General features: G+C 37.5%; 1 protein-coding gene across 1 annotated transcript in view; it reads right to left on the bottom strand.

Annotated features, from left to right (window-relative positions):
• The window catches only part of GALNT2 (polypeptide N-acetylgalactosaminyltransferase 2), a 92,450-nt gene that overhangs the window by 34,109 nt on the left and 39,778 nt on the right, over positions 1–18,563 (bottom strand). Inside the window, exons 2-5 of the mRNA XM_032184000.1 lie at positions 8,217–8,307; positions 2,983–3,136; positions 858–956; positions 235–302 (exon numbers count right to left, since the gene is read on the bottom strand). Of these exons, the coding sequence (XP_032039891.1) occupies positions 235–302; positions 858–956; positions 2,983–3,136; positions 8,217–8,307 (412 nt within the window). The remainder of the gene's footprint in view (positions 1–234; positions 303–857; positions 957–2,982; positions 3,137–8,216; positions 8,308–18,563) is intronic.

Here is an 18,563-nt window from a genome sequence, read left to right as displayed (position 1 = left end):
TAGGGGGGTGGTTGCACCAGATGATTTTAGAGGTCTTTTCCAACCTTCGTGATTCTATACATGCAGAACTCTTCACTTTTCCATAATGACAAACATGAAAGATTTAAGATTTGGTTTTGGATCAGTCTTTTCAAACTCCTACCCATATAATCAATTCTCCACTAAACCACCCACTTTCATCTACAGAAAGTCTCAGCAAAATAAGTGAAATTTGGGCACTAAAAAATTACTTACGATCATTACTGTAGTCATCTACCAGTATGATTTCCTTAATTAGATGTGACGGGCTTTTTTTAAGGACACTGAAACCATGAAAAAAAGCATTCAATACAAAGTAGTTTTCATTTCCCATGATAACGTCACAAAAACCACTGCTTTGTTATAAGCCATACTTCAGTCTGGCCCAGGATCCTATCTTCAACAACAGCTATCAGCTTATTAACTAAAGAGCTTTTGAGAAAAAAAGGCACATGTAGAATTGTTCTCACCCCCAATAGGAATTCCAGCTTCCAGAAATCAGTGAATTAGACAACTTGGAAAATGGAAGCTTTACAGGTATCTTTAGATCAAATAGCCCCTGCGAATTTCTTAATTTTTTCTTGAAACTATCTATACAGCCAATCCCCAAACATCATCTTGTAATTAGTTCCACGCTTTCATGTATTTGTTGTTAAGGGGAACATTTCTTGTTTAATTTCAGAATGTAAGAAATGGAGTCATCAACAAAATTAAGTCTCAGCTTTCCCCTCTGTAAATAGTACAGAAAAGTATATTGGATTGTTATATTCCTTCTTTATCATAAAGTAGTATCTGACACAAACTTATTTTAGGGAAAATCAGTGTCTCTTAGGTAATACCTGACGACAGTTCGAAGCAAAGCAGATCTTGCTTCATTATGAAAGGTGATCACCACACTAGTAGCTGGCAAATCTATCCGCCATTGTTTCCGTTGACACCTGAAAGACACAATACCCTGTCATTTGAATGTAGCATTTACGTTCCAGCCTTAGCAGACAGCTGCTTCATCATGAAGGATATCTACTAAACTAGTGTATGCTCTCCATCTACCTAGGAAGTATCTTGTTTTCAGATCAACTCCTCCTCTGCCACTTTTAGTAGTTGTCTTTGTATACAACAGACCCAGTGAGTGCCAGATCTGGGTACATTGACAAAAAAAGTCACTGTACTATAATTGCTGCTGTACGCTGAGTACCTTTCATACAACTGAGTATGAAACTGGAACACTGTTTCACATTATGACCATTTAATGAATCTAAGTAAACAAGCACATTAATGAACACACGAGGGTTACTAAGCTACCGTACACATCTCCTTTAGAACAGCACTCAGCCACTTCACCCTTTATATTCAAAGCTATTGTAGCATCCTTGTCTTGCTTGTAGAAGTAACTTCTCATTAGCATAGAAAAACGTTTAAGATTCCAACGTTCAAAATTTGAAGAATAAAGCTAACAGTGACGATATTCAGCCAACTAAATGCAGAACAAAAACCTTACAAACCCTGAAGGTGACATAGTCCATCTATGTCAAGTCATTTTTCAAGACCTCTATTAGCTCTTCACAGAAAATCGTACAATTCTGATAAACTGCTTCTAAACAGCCTAGACAGTCTCAGCAATTAAGTACTACTATATGACTATTTTCAAGTAAAATAGGCTTTTAGACACATCAATACAATTAATAAAAGTTGCTTAAATAGAAACATTCCCTCATTTTTCTTCAATAAAACTCTGCAGCAGCTCCAAAGGAAATACTCATTTTAACAGAGTTGCCTTCAATTTTATTGAAAATAACGTGCCACCAAGTGTCACATGCACTTAGATCTGGAATATATTCTTTCCATGGCTATTACTCTTGCTCTTCCCATTAGAGTTTCCACATAAGCATTTCATACAAGTTCTTCAGCTTCTGCAGTGATTATCCTTGCCAAAATAGCTATCAGCCACCCTCTCCCAGTTTTGTGTCACCTGAAAACTTGCTGAGATTGTACTTTGCCCCCTCATCTAGGTCGTTAATGGAGATATTAAGCAGTAGTGGACCTAGTATTGACTCCTGCTCCCTATGTTGCTCACTCTCAGAAGTAGTTTCTATACTGCTTAGTCCACACTGCATGTTCATTGACGCTACAGAACCACAGCAACATGCAGCAGGATTCTATGTTCTCCCAGAACCAGGTAAGATAAACAGTGTGGCTGGGAAAAGAGAAGAAACTATCCTTTTGTTTACATAAATGTAGTCTATTAAACGCAATGCCATATTTAATAACTATCTGCCTTGTTCCTACAGCAAGAGGTGAAACCTGAAACTCAAGTAGAGGAATGTGCGTCATCACTGAGCAGTTGATCCAGCATCTTTCCAAAACCACACAACAATTCGATCCCCAGTATGAATTTTGATGCCATTAACTCAGGCCAATTTATATACTTGAAAAAACATCACAGCCACATGACCTTAAAGTAATCATTTTGGTGTTGATCACATGTTATTACTCTGTCCATGTCTCCCTTAAAAATGGGAAAAGGGCTCAGCAATCAGCCCAGCTTACTAGGAAAGACCTGCAAGTCAACTTCATGTAAAGAACTACACAACATGTCTCTAGAGATTAGCAAGTACAGAAATAATGTCAGAGCTGTGCTGATTGAGGTGTCAATCACCAGAGTGAAGTTAAGATAAAACCTGCTACAACTGTAGAAGCCACAAAAAGCCATCAGGTAAACAAGAATAAAGAGACCAAAATGCAACACCAGCTTTGATACAGAATACACACTGACTGAAGTCATGGAAACAGAAAAACTTGAACAAGATTTGTTGTTCTTACCCTGCTGTTTAAGGATCACATCATAGTTTGCTGTTCCTGTCATTCTGAAAGCTAGAGAAGTCCTGCTTTAGGAAAGTCACCTGATGCTCAAAAGCCATAAACAAAAACTAATCCAAGACAAACATGGCTCAGTTTGACACTTACTGATCATGCCTTGTGTCAGGAATGTTTCTGTCCATTCGAAGTTTGTCACTTTCTACCTGATTGAACTTGTTGCGGGCATACGGATCCTGACCAGATCGCACCATAGTAGCACTAACATAAGCATCTTGATCAAAATCTTGCCACCGAACTTTTCCTACAATAGAAAAACAGGAAAAAACCCAAATCAATCTTTGCAATTTAAAAGGAGAATTCAGCAATTTTTTTGTTGTTTTACAACAAAATAATTAAGTCCCAATAGTATTTAACAGCATAGCATCACACTCACTTTTGCATATTAGATTTCTATAATACCCTACAAATTAATGCAATTGAACCACTTTACAGCTTAGTTTACCCTAGTCACCACACCATGCTTTATCTTATTTACTGGTTGCTGTTTTTTGCAACAACTACCACAATTTCCATTAAAAAATGTTCCACATATCCACATGCTTTAAGATGGTAGATCTCTTTAAAGATCTAAATTTCAAAGACATGACAATTCAGTTTACTACTGTTGCATTTCATAAAAAATACAGCCAGACATAACCAAACTATTTGAGGACCAAACCTTTTAGAAGTACAAGATTGCATTTTTCTTAAAAGCTAGCATTTCGTGTAGGCAGAACACTAGATTGCTCTCCAGTACGTGTTACATGCCACAACTGCAACTTTCTTTATACTCAAAGGATTCGCAGATTAATTCTTCTTTAACAAAGAGTGTGTTATTATATAACTGGTTGTGGCACTTGGATTTGTATACCTAAAAATTGAAAGGCAGATTTAACATCAATCCCCTAGAAACAAAGTTTCAGATTATTTACCATCTTCTTCAGCTGTAAAATAGTTGGATACCAAATGTATTTAAACTATTATTTCTTACCTCCAATTAAACATTTACTTTTTTTGTATATCAACAGCCAAACTAATGTTACCTGCTGCAAATTAATACCAATTAACTCAAAGAAAACCAACAACAGAGCTTAAATTCTAATATAATGTAAACACTTCTTACATGGATGCATACAAGAATCTTCTGTGAGCACGTTATAGTGAACACAGCATGCTGGTGGCATAAAAATAGATACATAGGAAAAGTTGCCTTTTGGGGTTACTATCTATTACAGATGAATGGGGTCATTGTTTTCACAGGTAACGCACAAAGTTTTCGAAGTACTTCAAGTTCAGTAGGTGGCAGATTGCAGAGATGTCACTCCTTTCAAGCTCAGCTTTTAAACAAGTACAGTTCACGCATATCCTGAAGTATGCTGATAATGCATAGACGGAATACCATTGCAACAGCTGTGAGAGTCAGAGGTTGCTCAGGTGTTTCAAGGTTTGCCTTTGTTCTTTCTCTCAACTTGTGAATAATGGAAACTAGGGCAGTTAAGGCAGACCTCATTCAAAGCTTTCCACCATAAACTGTGCCCTACCTATTGTATCTTAACTTCTGCTAGAAAGTTCTGATATTGAAAGAACCCTTTCCTTCACTTCATATGGTAATCATCTGTTGTTTGCTTAGACAAATACCACCAAGCTGATTAAAAATGCTCTATACATGTAGTTTCAGGACCACCTGATGAGCTAATTGACAATAGCAACCTGAACAAGGTGTGATTTGGTTATCACGTAGCAGCAGAAGGTTGCAACACATGGAAGTCACTGTTTTTCTGGTCTACAAAAAAAGATTCAACGCATCACTGTATTTTACAATATATTTATTATAATCTATACTTGAAGTGCTTTTATATACATTTACATAAGAGCTTTCAAACAACACTCCAAGCATTCAAAGACTTGAATGCTTCTCTGGGGTACACTCATAGGATCCTATTCAATTTCTTCTGGGGAGTTAGCTGGCTCTGTAGTCTCCTGAAATTCAGCAAGTTTGCCATGTGAAATGAGTATGCAAAAATGTAAATATGTTATTTGAAACCTAAATTAAGCAGGTTGGTAACTTCAAACTCAAGCATGTGTTTTTTGTTTTTTGTTTTTTTTTTTTATGTTTGTTTTTTTTTTTTTTTTTTTTTTTTTTTTTTTTTTTTTAAGGATATCAATACTGACACCTAACATGACAATAAATCAAGAGCAAGTGAACTGCAGGGTTTGCCACCAGTGTCAAACAGAACCAAAAACGACTGCACTAGCTAAAAAACAGGAACCAGGGGATGCTACAGCACTAAACTTGTTTTTGACAAGTGTTTATTTTACAGATGTTCTTCAGTGTTTGTTGTTGTTGTTAATTAGGTTAGATTGTTCTGAGGTGGATAAGCTGAGCTGAGCAGAGCCAAGATAAAAAAAAAAAGTGAAATCCAGCAAAGTTGCTTCTTTTTGTCCACAGACAGAAGCAGGTATTTCTCAAATCTGAAGTTTTGGAGAAGGTAATCAATGAAAATAATGCAATTCTCTGCAATTATTTTTAATGAGCTGGTTGGTTTTAAACATGAAGCACTTTTTTTTCCTCCACTCTAACTGTAATTAGCTGCATTTAAAAGAAAATAGTACTAGTTTTGTGGATTTTATTGCATTATTTCCATCCAAGGAGAGCTTGATAAAAATCATTAGAGATATATCACCTATTATTCCCTAGGACTTTAAAGTCAGCAAATGCAAAGCTAGTGCAGAAAACATAACAAATTTGAGGAAAAATAAAGGAGACTGTGTCATAGCGCTAGATTTACTGAAAAGTGGTGCCAGCCCATAGAATATAAAAACAAATGAAATTGGCTTCAGAAGGCAGGACGGATGCAAAGCTTGGCCATGGCTCCAGCAGAGGTCCTGTCAACTGTGTGGAATATGAATCAGATCTATTAGGGAAAAGCCAGATAACAGTAAAAGCAGGTTGAAGTCAGAAGAGAAAAAAGTACAACAGAAATCTGCATGAAACCAAGCAGCAGGCACCAAGGAGTAGGACTAGATAGATACAAAATTCCACAAATAGCTTGCACTCCTTCTTACTGACTCAGAGGAGCTTAAAAGCAGTAGGATACTCAGTATAAATATGATTATTTTGACTTTCAGACATTCAGAGATTCCAGATCTTTGTTAACTAAACAGAAGGAGCTGGTTGAATAACTGCTGAAACTCCTATTATTACTTGTTCAAGGTTGAAAAACATCTATCTAAAAAGCACTGGCTATACAGTTCTGCTTTAGTTATCCACAGAGACAGTTCAGGGTCAGTCTTTCTTACTACAAAAGCTGACAATACCATTTTTACAAATCAAGAAATAGAATTTTGCAACATATAAAAAAGTCATCAAATGACAAAGGATAGATACATTCTGATGTACAGAAGGTAGAACAGCAGTTAAATCCTTATAGTAAGCCATTTCAAAGACAAAGATAACAAATAATTCTTTACTTTCTAGAAATCCTGAAAGATACCTGACAGTGAAACCTAAACCACAGGTCTCCTAACCTCAATGGAAAAGTAAGAAAGAATTGAACCAAGCCTTTCCAAAAGTTTGGTCATTTTGCCTTAAAACACCCCACAAAATATCTGCAGAAGTATGAATTCCAAGTTCCATTACCATGTGAATTCAAAAGCTTGCCTACACAAATTGGAAATAATCAAAACAGTGGTTTAAGAGTGCAAAGTTCTGTGTAGCGTTTGATATTTGCCTAGAGACTCTCATGCTACTTTGCAGTAACGATTCTCTTGCCTGTTAAATCAAGTCATAAGAGACTACTAATCAATGGATTAAATGAGAGGAGTCCTGACCTGTTCTACTTTACACTTAATTTTACTTCTAACCTTCTAGCTTCTGATCTCTCTCCCTTTTGACCTATAACACTTCCCACCTCTTAATACTCACGGCTACTTTGGGCAACATAGAAAGTCTTTGAAGACACATGTAAGGGTTTGGTTCTGCATACATAAATATTGAAGTAGAAATAAAGATAATTCCTTCCAGAAATAACTTTCCTTCTCAGCTGGAAGGTGTGAGATGGACCAACCTGTAAACCCAGTATTAGGGAAAATATTCAATAAATTTGAAGAGTTCTGTTAGATCATCCCAAGTATTTTTTTTTTCCCCTATATGAAACCAAGTTACATTAGTCAGGTTTTTTTTTTGTTTGTTTGTTTGTTTGTTTTTTTTAAAAAAAAAAAAGGATTTATTTCTCAGTTCATACAAAGATTTTTTGCTTGTTTGTTTGTTTTACAAAAAGCATACATACATAGCCAGAATCTCATTTCCCTCTCCAGAAAGCATCTGAGACAAGGTAAGCAAAATGCTACAGGAAAAAAAAAGCCGTGAAATTTAAACAGCTTATACTGTATCAGAACTTTAAGACTGTAAAACAAAAACCACTCATGTTTTGGGGGATGGAAATTTCAACTCCTTAAAGTAGAACTTAATCTAGTTCTTTCCTCAAAATCTCATAAAATTTCAAATGTTTGGCTTAACATTTGTTTTCTAGCCCAACATAAGGATTAACTGCAGAACAGTAAAGTGTTGTAAAGCCATCTGATCATAAGTTGCCCTCTCTGTACGGTAACCTTTTTGAAAGCAGTGTAAAATTTTCAAATCCATTTCAATATTTCTGCACTCCTTCATACGTCAATTCTGGCCACCCATTAAATCTCACTGATGTGAAGCAGTTAAGCTGCAAACTAAGTTTTATGGGAGCAGTCACACAAAATGAAGATTCCCTAACATTTAACCTTCCCAGCTCATCTCCAAGGAGAGACTCCATTTCATTCAAATAACACAAAAATCATGTTCTTCTGTTTATTTGCCAACATTCAACAAACACTGAGCAAGTGTGAGAAAAAATAAGGTACACCATCAGCACACTTAAAAAAAAAAAAAAAAAATCAACCTGCCACAAAACGTAGATGAAGCTACAAAAAAGTCTGAAACTTGTCTGAACCTTCAGTCAGAAGTGTAGTTTCAAGGTGACTGTCTGTTACCTGCCAGCATTCTCCACAGAGAAATGGGCTACCTTTGTACCAGAGGCTTTTACAGCAGCTCAAACCTATTGCAAGGCAATATAAGCGTACTAGAAAAGAGTAAATTTCTTTCTATGACTTAAAGCCCAAAGGAGTAGTGAAGCAGGCAAGATAAGGAAGCTGAAGCTTTAAGAACAGAGATACATACTGCTGAAGTAATCCTATCACTTCCAAACTACAAAGAATGATTAAAATCAAAAGAACTGCTTAGCTACTTGAAAGCCATAAAGCAATGATCTGTGCCCACGGATCTTTCATTACAAACTTTACTGCGATACCTGGAGGTAACGTCTCCACACTTTGTGCCTTGTCCTCCCCATCGCTGACACGCACATCTTTCCTTTTGGGGTCAACGTCATTTGGATCCTCCTGAAAAAAAGTACATACTCTTTAAAATAATATCCTTAACATAATTGTGTTTTCAATGCAAACAGCAATAACAGCCTCTGGATTTTAACTTTATGATGTGGTTCAACAGAGCTAACGATGCAGTTTGGAAGAGAAAAGTTATTTCCTACTTTAAAAATGGCAGAAATGGGTAAAAAGTTTAAGATAGGATTTTGCATTTAATTTATGCAACAATTCTTACTTGAAGAAGAAAAAGTAATATGTAAGAAGACAATGTACCACAAAAAATAGAATAAAAAAAGTTTGATCAGTAATACTCAAACGAGCAAGACAGTCAAAAATTAAATAAAACCTGAAGAAAGCCTTCTTCCAGTAAGGAATAACCCAAATATGGAAGTTACCTGAAAAAAAAGTCAGTTCACCTAGCAGTTATAACTAGAGCGCCGGTTTTCTGACTGAATAAAAACCTTCCAAAATATTTGCAAGTTGCTGTTTTCATGCGTTTGTTTCGGTGTAGCTTATTCAAGGCAACTCTGATGGATTTGTTATTCCAGTAATATTGGTAATACCCATTTAGAGATGGTAGAAAAAAAAAAGCATTAATAAGTTTCTTCTCTCCTACCCGCTCTCCGACCTCCAACGTTTATTCTCAATCTGTAAGTCTCATTTTCCTTTCAACAGGGAAAAAACCCACACTCTTGTATTCTCATTACCACAAAAATACAAGATGTCAAAGAAATTTGGATTCATATCATATTATGCATTTGGATGAAGTTGAGAAGAGGGTAACTTTTTTTAAAAAAGATAATTAGCAATGGTATGCTGATTTGCACACTACGCTTCGCCAACTGTTTTTCAGTGCCAGCAGCTTTTGCTGCTCTTGGACATGTGTCAAAGGAAATTCTGTTGCCCTTTCTACATCCGCCTTGAAGTAGTCCCGGTTTTAAGACAGTTCCATTCGCACAACCCCTCTCAAGGCAACATCTTCACTATGAATAGTGTCGTGCAAAAAGATACAAGGCTGTGCCTGTGGTAATCAATTAAGTGCACCTAGAAACAGCAGAACAGTTTTTAGCCATCTGCCCGAGCCTCCAGAACAAGGTGATGGTACAGAAGTTGCCCGTTGCAAATGGTCTTGGCCACCGCAAGTCCTAAACCATATCCAACAATTCTTTAGAATAACAAGTAGTTGGAACTGGCCAAATTCATGCTGGAGAACATTTAAGCCATAAATTATAGCATTTCCACAGGCACATCTGAATTTTTCCAATGTAAATTCAGCCAAAGTTACTACTTACATTAAGTAGGCACCACTGGTTATTTGTGTTTCAGTATTTTAGAAATACGATGCCTTATATTCAAAACTCAATGCTGATGTTTTGTTATTGGTAATCATTTATAGAAAGGCAGCCATATAAACACTAAATCAGTTTAAAATGAAATGTTACCAATGCACATTTTTCAGAGAATCAAGCATTCAGGGTATCAGAGAGGGAATATGCCCAGGTGCTTATACTATATCCCATCACGTAGTCCATGTTTCAGGCTATTGGGCCTTGTGGAGGTCAATACATTTGCTTTTCTTTTTATAATTAAGACAATAAGAGAACACATTTCAAGAGAGCTATCACAGCATGCTGATGAGGGAAATTATCCTTCACTATCCTCTAAGCCCCACCAACACACTGAAACAAAAGCTTTCTGTGGTTCTGGAAAGCTGTATTTTACTTGCTATTTGGCTCGGTACACCGTTTTAAAGATAGCAGTGCTATGGAAACTTAATTCATTAACTGCAAGTATCAACTGCACTTAAAATGCTTCTCAATACAATAAAGTCAAATTCTGCCAATTTCTACCAAGCTCTTCTCTGTCCCAAATTATTGGGAAGCATCCAAAACTATGTAAATTGGAAAATAAATGCAAAACATCCATTAAGCAAACAAAAAAATGGAGGCATTTTTCCTGAAATTAAAGAAAAGGCACTGAGTGCTTCCTCATTCTCTTTTCTCCCTCCCCCACCCACTTGAAGTCTTTAGGGGAAACCTCTGCCTTCCTTGTATATGTATGCTTAGCATGCCATTAAGCACAATTAGTTATCAAGTTCTTTCACCTTGTTTGGTGTTTCCTCCCCCCCGAGTTAAACACAAACTACAAAAGGCAAATGTTAAATTTAGAAAAGCTGAATGCAGTTTTGAATTCTTTTAAGTCTGAGGCTTCTACGCAACTATTCAGCTACAGTCTGCAGAATTTCTTAGGCGAGCCCCATTGCCAAGAGAAGTTCCTAACACAGACAGCTGGATCTTCAGCCTCCCTATCAAACGGAATAGGTCCAAGAGAGTATGGGATATTAATCTCTAATCTCTGTGCCCTGGATTAGAGTTTTGTGGTATTTTTCTTCTCCAAAAGAAGTCTATTTTAATGATGCCTTATTACTTTCACCCAGTAAAGCATTTGGAAAGTATATGTAGACATCCAATGCCTTTTAGGGGAAAAGATACCTATATCCTTTAGAGAACTCAAAATGCACAAAAGGAAAAGAAAGCAGACATTAAAGCCATAGATATAAATACACCAGACCAACCAGTTTCTTTGCTTCTAACTGTAAATTGCTTCAGCATGTTAATTTGGTGCAGCACACAACTAAAACATATGGTCAAATGACATTCCTATGTTGTCATCATCACAGGAGTTGCTTTTTCAGCTTGCTTAGAGTGAAACAAAATACCAATTTCTAATGTAATCTTCAAAAGTCACTTGCATTTGATGAGTAATCTTCTTGATAGAAGAAAACAATGCTTGCACTGACAGCATTCATTCATACAAAAAACTAAGCTTAAGGCAAGATTAAAAGCCACTGAAACTGCTCAATGGGAGGCACAGTTCTAATCAGGAGTGTGAGAAAGGGATTTAACGAGAAAAACTAGAAAAAGGCTAATGCTAAAATATTGTTAATGCTGTTAGTATTTAATACTTTAAAATACTATTTTCCTGACATACTACGAAAAAAAAGCTGACAACATCAGGCTCTAATCTAAAGCCATTTTTGTTTGCTGGAAATACATTTGGACAAGAATTTTGAGCTTATTGAAAAAAATAAAAAGGTAGCTACCCAAACAGCAAAGATGCTAACCAAACGTTAGACGCATGTGGAGCACCACTACAGCAATATCTTTGTGGTCCTCGTTTGTGATGTTACTTTCTCAGGCCAGGAGTCACACCGCAACATCAAGATGGGTGCACTCCATTGATACTGCAGGTGTCAGGGATTTGGCACACGTTGCTTTTATACATCATGTCACAGTTTCCCATTATTCTTGATTCAGGACCAGATGGGCTATGAAAAGAAAAAATTGCAAGCTTTCAACTCCGTTCAGTGGGAGTTCTTACCCCGGTATCGTAGCAATATTTTAGATGTACCAAATAAACCTAACTGAAATGCAATTAAATTTTTAAATACAATTACCAGCATACCTTTATTTCAAAAGCCCAGGAGTTAACATGATGTACATTTACCTTTGCCACATTTTTTAAAACCTGAAAATCATAACAACATTTCATTTTTTTCCCCCACAGAAAATTAAGGTAAATGGACATTTACATTAGCTACCCAAGTCTAATTGTTGTTTGTTTTTAAATTAATAACATTTCAGAAAAAAGGACAAGGAAAGTGCTTACTACTCGACATATTGAACAGAATAGCTCAGTAGCTTTAACTACAGGAAAAGGTAGATAAAACTGAATAAATTTAAGTGTGTGTTTTTTTGTTTTTTTTTTTTTTAACTCGGTCATTAAAACGCAGCAACTGTTTGTTTCAGAAGCCATTGTACTCTCTGTATGCCAGAAAAGGTTCACATTAGTTTATAAGCCTTGCTATTACCACTTTTCTTTTCTTGCTCAACTCATCCACTCCAATAAGACAACCTGGCAGATTCAATTTGAGATTTCAAACAGGTGAAGTAGAAAATTCCACAGCCTCAAGAATCAGTCTCAGCTATTTTAAAGACACAAGAAAACGCTTCATCAAATGATGAGTTGCACATTTAAGGCTGCATTGAGGGGAAAGGGAGAATGAAGTAACTTATACAAACACTAGGCAAGATTCAAACTCACTTTTTACAGCATTTCTACACAGCTACAGCAAGACATGATCACATTCAACACAAAATTTAAGAGGAGTCATTTTAGTTTAGAAAGCTGTAATTATACACAGACATACATTAGTGGATAATTTCACTACCATTACTTAGGCCTTCCAGACTGCTTACCCTTCTGGTTTTGGTATATTTATTTGCATCTAATGCCATATTCCTTAAAACTGTTTTCCTTAAAACTGTTTCAAAGCAATTAGTGTTTTGTCAATTGTTATTTCACTTGGCACCAAAAAAAAAACAAAACAAAAAAACATTAAACTCGTCCAAGTCTCCAGGTATTACTCCACTGTAAAAGTGCTTTTCCTACTTATGCCTACCTTTCTTAAAGTGAGGTTTCACATATCACGGATTTGACATTTAACTGTGAGGAATTAGACCTCATTACAGAAGAGATCCTGCACTGGTTTTCTGGGTGACAGAAAGTCATGTACCAAGGTGTAACGTCGCTAGATATATTAAGATATCACACGCTTTACAAGTGCCAGGTCAACGCACTTCTCAGCAAAGCTCTTGTGGTTGAAACATCTCAACTGCGAGCCAGGTTGACCCCAGTACCAGCCTTTTCTACCGAGGCCCCACCATACAACACCCCAGTGCAGGAGATGGCTGGGGGCTGACTGCACCAAGCTGCTCACCACCTCCTCCATGAGGATGGCAGCAAGCCAGATGAGAACATCTCATGGGCCAACACACAGTGCTACCCCACAGGATAACACCACCCAGCCCTCTGAAACAGGTCAGACACGGAAGACACCAGCTCCTTTGCTCATCACCATGTAGCAGCACATTGCAACGCTGTTCATGCAGAATACAAAGCAGGGAATTAAGCAAAAATAAAATAAAAAGTTCTACTTGCTTTGGTAGCATATGCTCAGATTTTGAGCAGAGTGGCATCATGGGATAAAATACATGCGAGGGCTTAATATCTGTTTTCGTACTTGCTTTTAAGATGTTGGCCAAGGGCCAACTGCAGACAGATTTTCTTCTACTGATAATTTTCTAAAAGGAAGCTGAATACTGCCAGCATCTTCAAAGTATCATCTGATCCAGCTGGCCTAATATAAGGCTTCTCTGCATCATGCAGTGCACATCAGTCAAATCGGTTGATTTTGGAAGAGATGCTCTTGCTGCAGCAGGCGCTCCTCACAGCACTTCATATACTTGTGCTCTGATCATGCACTTGGGGCCAGATACACAGCAGCACTTGGATGTTTCGTAGCAGGCCACTTGGCATAGCAGCAGTTGGGTGCCTGCTCGGATTCAGATGCCCGGCCCAAGCACGAAGGCTCCTCGCAGAAGCTAGTACCTACGGAAAGGATTCAAAGCCAGCTATGCTATGGATGCAGCCAAAGCCTGATCTTGTTTGCTGCTGGTGGGGTTTAATATCTGCCTCGCTTTTTCGTAATCCATTTTAGAAGCTTACAAATAGGCATCACATTAGATGCTTATAGAACAGCTAAGCAGGCTCTGAAGTACCACTTACTCCCAGTCCTGGAAAAACTTAAGCAAGGAGAGTCAAACTCGTCTGCTGGTTACTGACTTGCTGCCTTCCAAGGGGATGTCTCAAGAAATATGACTCCACGTCTCTCTTTCTGGAGAGCTTTTCTACATGCCAGACAAGCACTCTAGTAATTTAATGTAATTACATTAAGGGGCATCCATGCCTTCCCCTGTCAGCAAAAAGCGTTTTGCATGAAACGACAGAGCAGGCTCAGAAAACGCCCAGAATGCTGCTTCTTACAGGCAAGACTGGCAAGAAATATCTTGTAAGCAAATGCTGAGTTGGTGGTTGCCAAGTTGCTTAGCATTAGTAAAACAGACATGTCCAAGTACATCAAGAAGCAAAACATAAGTAACCAGAAAAAACACTTTGCAAAAATTTGATTAGAAGTAATATATTTGTTGGAAGTAACGTCTGAAATTAATACAGCACAGAATTTAATTTTCCTTCTAATTCCCTTACACAGTTTAAGTAAATTACTGCCAAAGGTACATTTCTTTCACACGTTTGAATATTCAAAGGAAAAATAGAAGCTTCCAGTAAGGGAAAACAAAAAACACAAACACAAGCACCACACATGCATACAAGAAGGCAATTTTAAATTCTCCAGAAATGTGGAAAAGTAATCAAAATTATAATTTGATAGCTCCTCATATGTTTGATATAGACTCAGGGAATATACTCAAAACATTTTGAAAGTGCCTGTTACCATAACCTGTCATCTCCAGACAAAATTAAATGCCTTTGGGCCTTACTTATCTGTAAAGTTTACCTTCAGTTAGGACAAAGCACATATTTTAGTGCTTACGGGCAATATTTGAAGTACCAGAACAACTATAAAACCTGACATGACATTTTATAAACTGAGATTGGATTAGACAAAAACAATGCTTTCCCCGAAGTTTCTGGCATACATGGATACATATTCTCTGAGGGAAAGCCTGATCCAACTTTGCGGCAGCAGGCTTATTTGTACAGCGAACGAGATAAACTGCAAGTTCTCATTTCAGCTTCGTTTTAAGATCTCTGGGCATTATAAACTTATTCCATTGACAAGAGCCAATAGCAACAGAAACCCCCCAGGTTAGGGCAGGTAGGGCTATTCAGGCAGTAGGCTTTTAAATGTAGTTATGTTGGAATGCAGATCTTTGTATTTCACACTGTATATTAAAGAAAAAATCCAAATGGATTTGAAGATAGCTTAGAAGTAACAACACATTTTATCCTTCAGATCCCTATGTTGGTTTAATGTGTTACATTAATTGAAGAGCAGGCAAACGCCACACAGTTTTTGTATGCAATACAGTGTTTTAAATAATAAGTGGTGAACTCTTCTGTAAGCATCTGACATTGGATAATGTTGATCCTAAAGGTATAAAAAGAACACAATACTCCTACAGCTTTGACAATTCATTTATCCAGTGCTAACAAACCATACTCTTATGCCTAGAGACTTTGACTCCAGTAATGTGTGTCTAAACTAAGTGGTTAATTTTAACACCTGTCAGTAGAGTAGAAGAAAGTAAGCACTGCCTGCCTTCCAAAATTGGCAAGATAAGTATGACAAAAAAAAAAAAACAAAACACAGAAGAACACAAAAAAAAAAAAAAAAAAAAAACAACACACATCACATCCTTTGTTTTCTTTAGCTTCAACAGCCTTTTTCACCTAGAGCTGAAGAGATCCTCCAGAGGACAGTCAGAGAAAGGCAACAGTATCTGCTCACTGAAACATCTAACCATTTAAACTAAGGCTGAATAAGAGCACATCTTTGTGGCAGAGGCAACTTCTAATAAAACCAGCTAACCCACATCTCCCCTGCATAAAGCAGCCCTACCAACCAAGCAAAAAATACTCAGCACAGCCTACCACAGACAGAAGCAAGAATGGCGTTTGATGTAAAGTGCTCAAGGACCAGAAAGCAAACCAGAGTCTCCCTCCGACTTGTGGAAGAGATTGTCATCTGGATCCAGAAATAGCCGAGGAATAGCATGAAAGCCTCATGCACCAGAAAAAGATGTTATTGCAATGGGAACACTGCAGAGGAACCATTAAAAAGGTTTTGCTGCTTTTACAAAGCCTATTCATCGATCCCCATAATTTAGAAGGCTGCAAAATGTGTAATGGGATGGCAGGGAAGGAAGGAAAGAAAAAAAGAGGAGAAACATTTAAAAGTACTGGGATCAATGGTAGGGTGAGTTGTCAAATGCACCGGTAACTTTGAAAGCAAGGAAGAACCATCTCTGGCAGAGATGGAGGTCAGAAGCAGAAAACAAAAAGGTCTGTCTAGTCAGTATTTCCTGTTAAATTTTTCACATCTGGAATAAAAATATCACTGGTCTTTACTAGCAGCTACAGACTACAAAAATAATACATCACAAAACATCTGCAATAATTATTTAAATTCAAGATAAATATTTAAGTCTTATCACTCAGTTTTAGTTCCCAAAAGGAGAGTGGAAAGAAAAAGTAACCAAAAAAAATGTCATTTTAAATAACATTTACAACAGCCTTCTATTCTGAACTGATTGTGTCAGTGCAAACACGTCATTCCACGATTTACATGGTAAGTACACACAAAGCAGCAAGAGCATTTACACTGCTCTTTTAGCTGCACTAGATTGGGAAAAAATCCAAGAATAAATTAATCATAAATCATCATCACTCAAAACATGTACATCGGATACCACATCACTCAGCATATGTCATAAAAAGAAGCTGACAAAAAAAAGAAGAGTCAAAGAGACATCAGAAAACTTCCCCAACTTGTTGAAAGCATCTTGTTGGTACAGCCACCTCCAGGGAGGTTTCTGTCACCACTGCCCCTCTTGTATTGGTTAAGAAGTGTTTTTAGGTATACACTCTAGCAGCAGCACTGATTTTAGTATTCCTGTCTCACACCTACTGTTTTCCATGCACTTTGTGACATTTGTAAATCATTTATTTTCTTGTTTTAAAAACTGACCAGCTTCTGGAAAGGGGCAATGTAGGAAACGCAGCCACACAGGTCCCGAAAAGGTAGGGCACGGCTTGATGCGGATACAGTTTCTGCTCGCTGCGCTGCTCTCAAAGCCCACCGGGCTCGTTTGAGAATTACTGTGCATTCAGCTTCATGCTTGACAGCTCTGCGAGATGTGAAGTCTGGACATTCAGGTAGCTTAATGCAAGGATACATACCCTGATTCAGATCCAAGAAACACAGTGGGCATTAGAGCCATTCTAAAAAAAATTAACCAGATAAGCCTAAATCCCTGGCTAACAATCCCACAGACCCAACGGACTTGGCAGTGAGCTTTTTGGCCAGAATGGGGCCAGGGGTACAGATGCATTTTGTTGGTTGGGTTTTATTTAAACCATCAGTTCAACCACTAAATTATCTGATTTGATGGATGGGAAGCAGCTGAAGGTGTGTACAGCCAAGGTAGCAGGGAAAAGTGTAATGGGAATACCACTTTCAGCACAAGTAAAGGATTAAAAGTTTAGTTACAACATGAAGCCACACATTACTCAAAACATTGCCTTCTTTCAAGCAGAAAAATCTGCAATTACTCCAACAAATGTTCAGGCACGATTTAATGCCAGCTCTTGTTAATTCTACAATATCAGAAGTGCCCAATGAATTACCCTGCATTTCAAAGTCCTGTCTCTAATCCTCTTTCAATTCAAATCGTCACTGCTTGTTCTTACCTCCGAGACAGGCTCTTAGAAGAACAGAGTGGGGGGGAAGGAAGAAAAAGCGGCTTTTTCAGAGGGGAAGAAAAGCACAGAAAGCAATGGATGTGCTGTTCTGCTTTAGTATTTCTGCACACGAGAAAGTCTCTTATTTTCTGGAAGTTTAGGAAACTTAAGTTGTTGTTAATTGAAAGAAAGGTGAAGGACTGAATAAATCGGGAGAACTCGTTTTACAGTGTGTGAATCCAATAACAATTATTTCAATAACCCAGGTATTTCCAATTCTCCTCCTATACATTTCTGAAGGAAGCAGTAAGCAATCCCTCAGCTGCAATACAGAAAACAGCTGGGGCGGAAAAGAGGAATGGAAGAAAATTCTCATGCCTTTCACACACATCTTGAAGTAAAGACTGCAGAGAAGGAAAGCAATTAGAACTAAACGCTTTTCAGCTTAATTTTGTTTTATAAATATTTAAACCTGCAAACATAACAGAGATCAAAAGGATATACATGTATTTATCAGAAATGCAAGTACATCTAAAGGCAAAACCACTCTTGCAGTCACACAGTTTTGTAGTAAAGGAAACAAGGTGACTTAAGACAAAACAAAGCAGAAACAAGATCCAAGAGAGCTATTCCAGCAGGGGGAGGTGAAGGGGGAAGATGCACTTGACAGGCTGAGTGCTTTGCTGGATCAGATCTGCAGGATTATAATGCAATGAAGCAACAAAACGTTACACTGTATTTCCCTCAGCCCTAGCAGAAGGTTATCACAGGCATAAAAACCAACTCTAGACAGGCTGAGATTAGCAAATTAAAGTTGCTGTCTCAGATCTTTTGTATAGCACGCAAAAGCACTGTGGTTTTACTTTCCTTTTGTTTTCTTAGGCTGTAAATGAGATTGATTTAAAATCTGAACCCTTTTAAAAAGGAGAAAAGATCCATCTTTAGGT

The sequence above is a fragment of the Aythya fuligula genome, chromosome 3, assembly GCF_009819795.1.
Source record: "Aythya fuligula isolate bAytFul2 chromosome 3, bAytFul2.pri, whole genome shotgun sequence".
NCBI lineage: Eukaryota > Metazoa > Chordata > Aves > Anseriformes > Anatidae > Aythya > Aythya fuligula.
The sequence above is the reverse complement of the archived record's forward strand: the minus strand, read 5'-3'. Positions and strand labels throughout refer to the sequence as shown.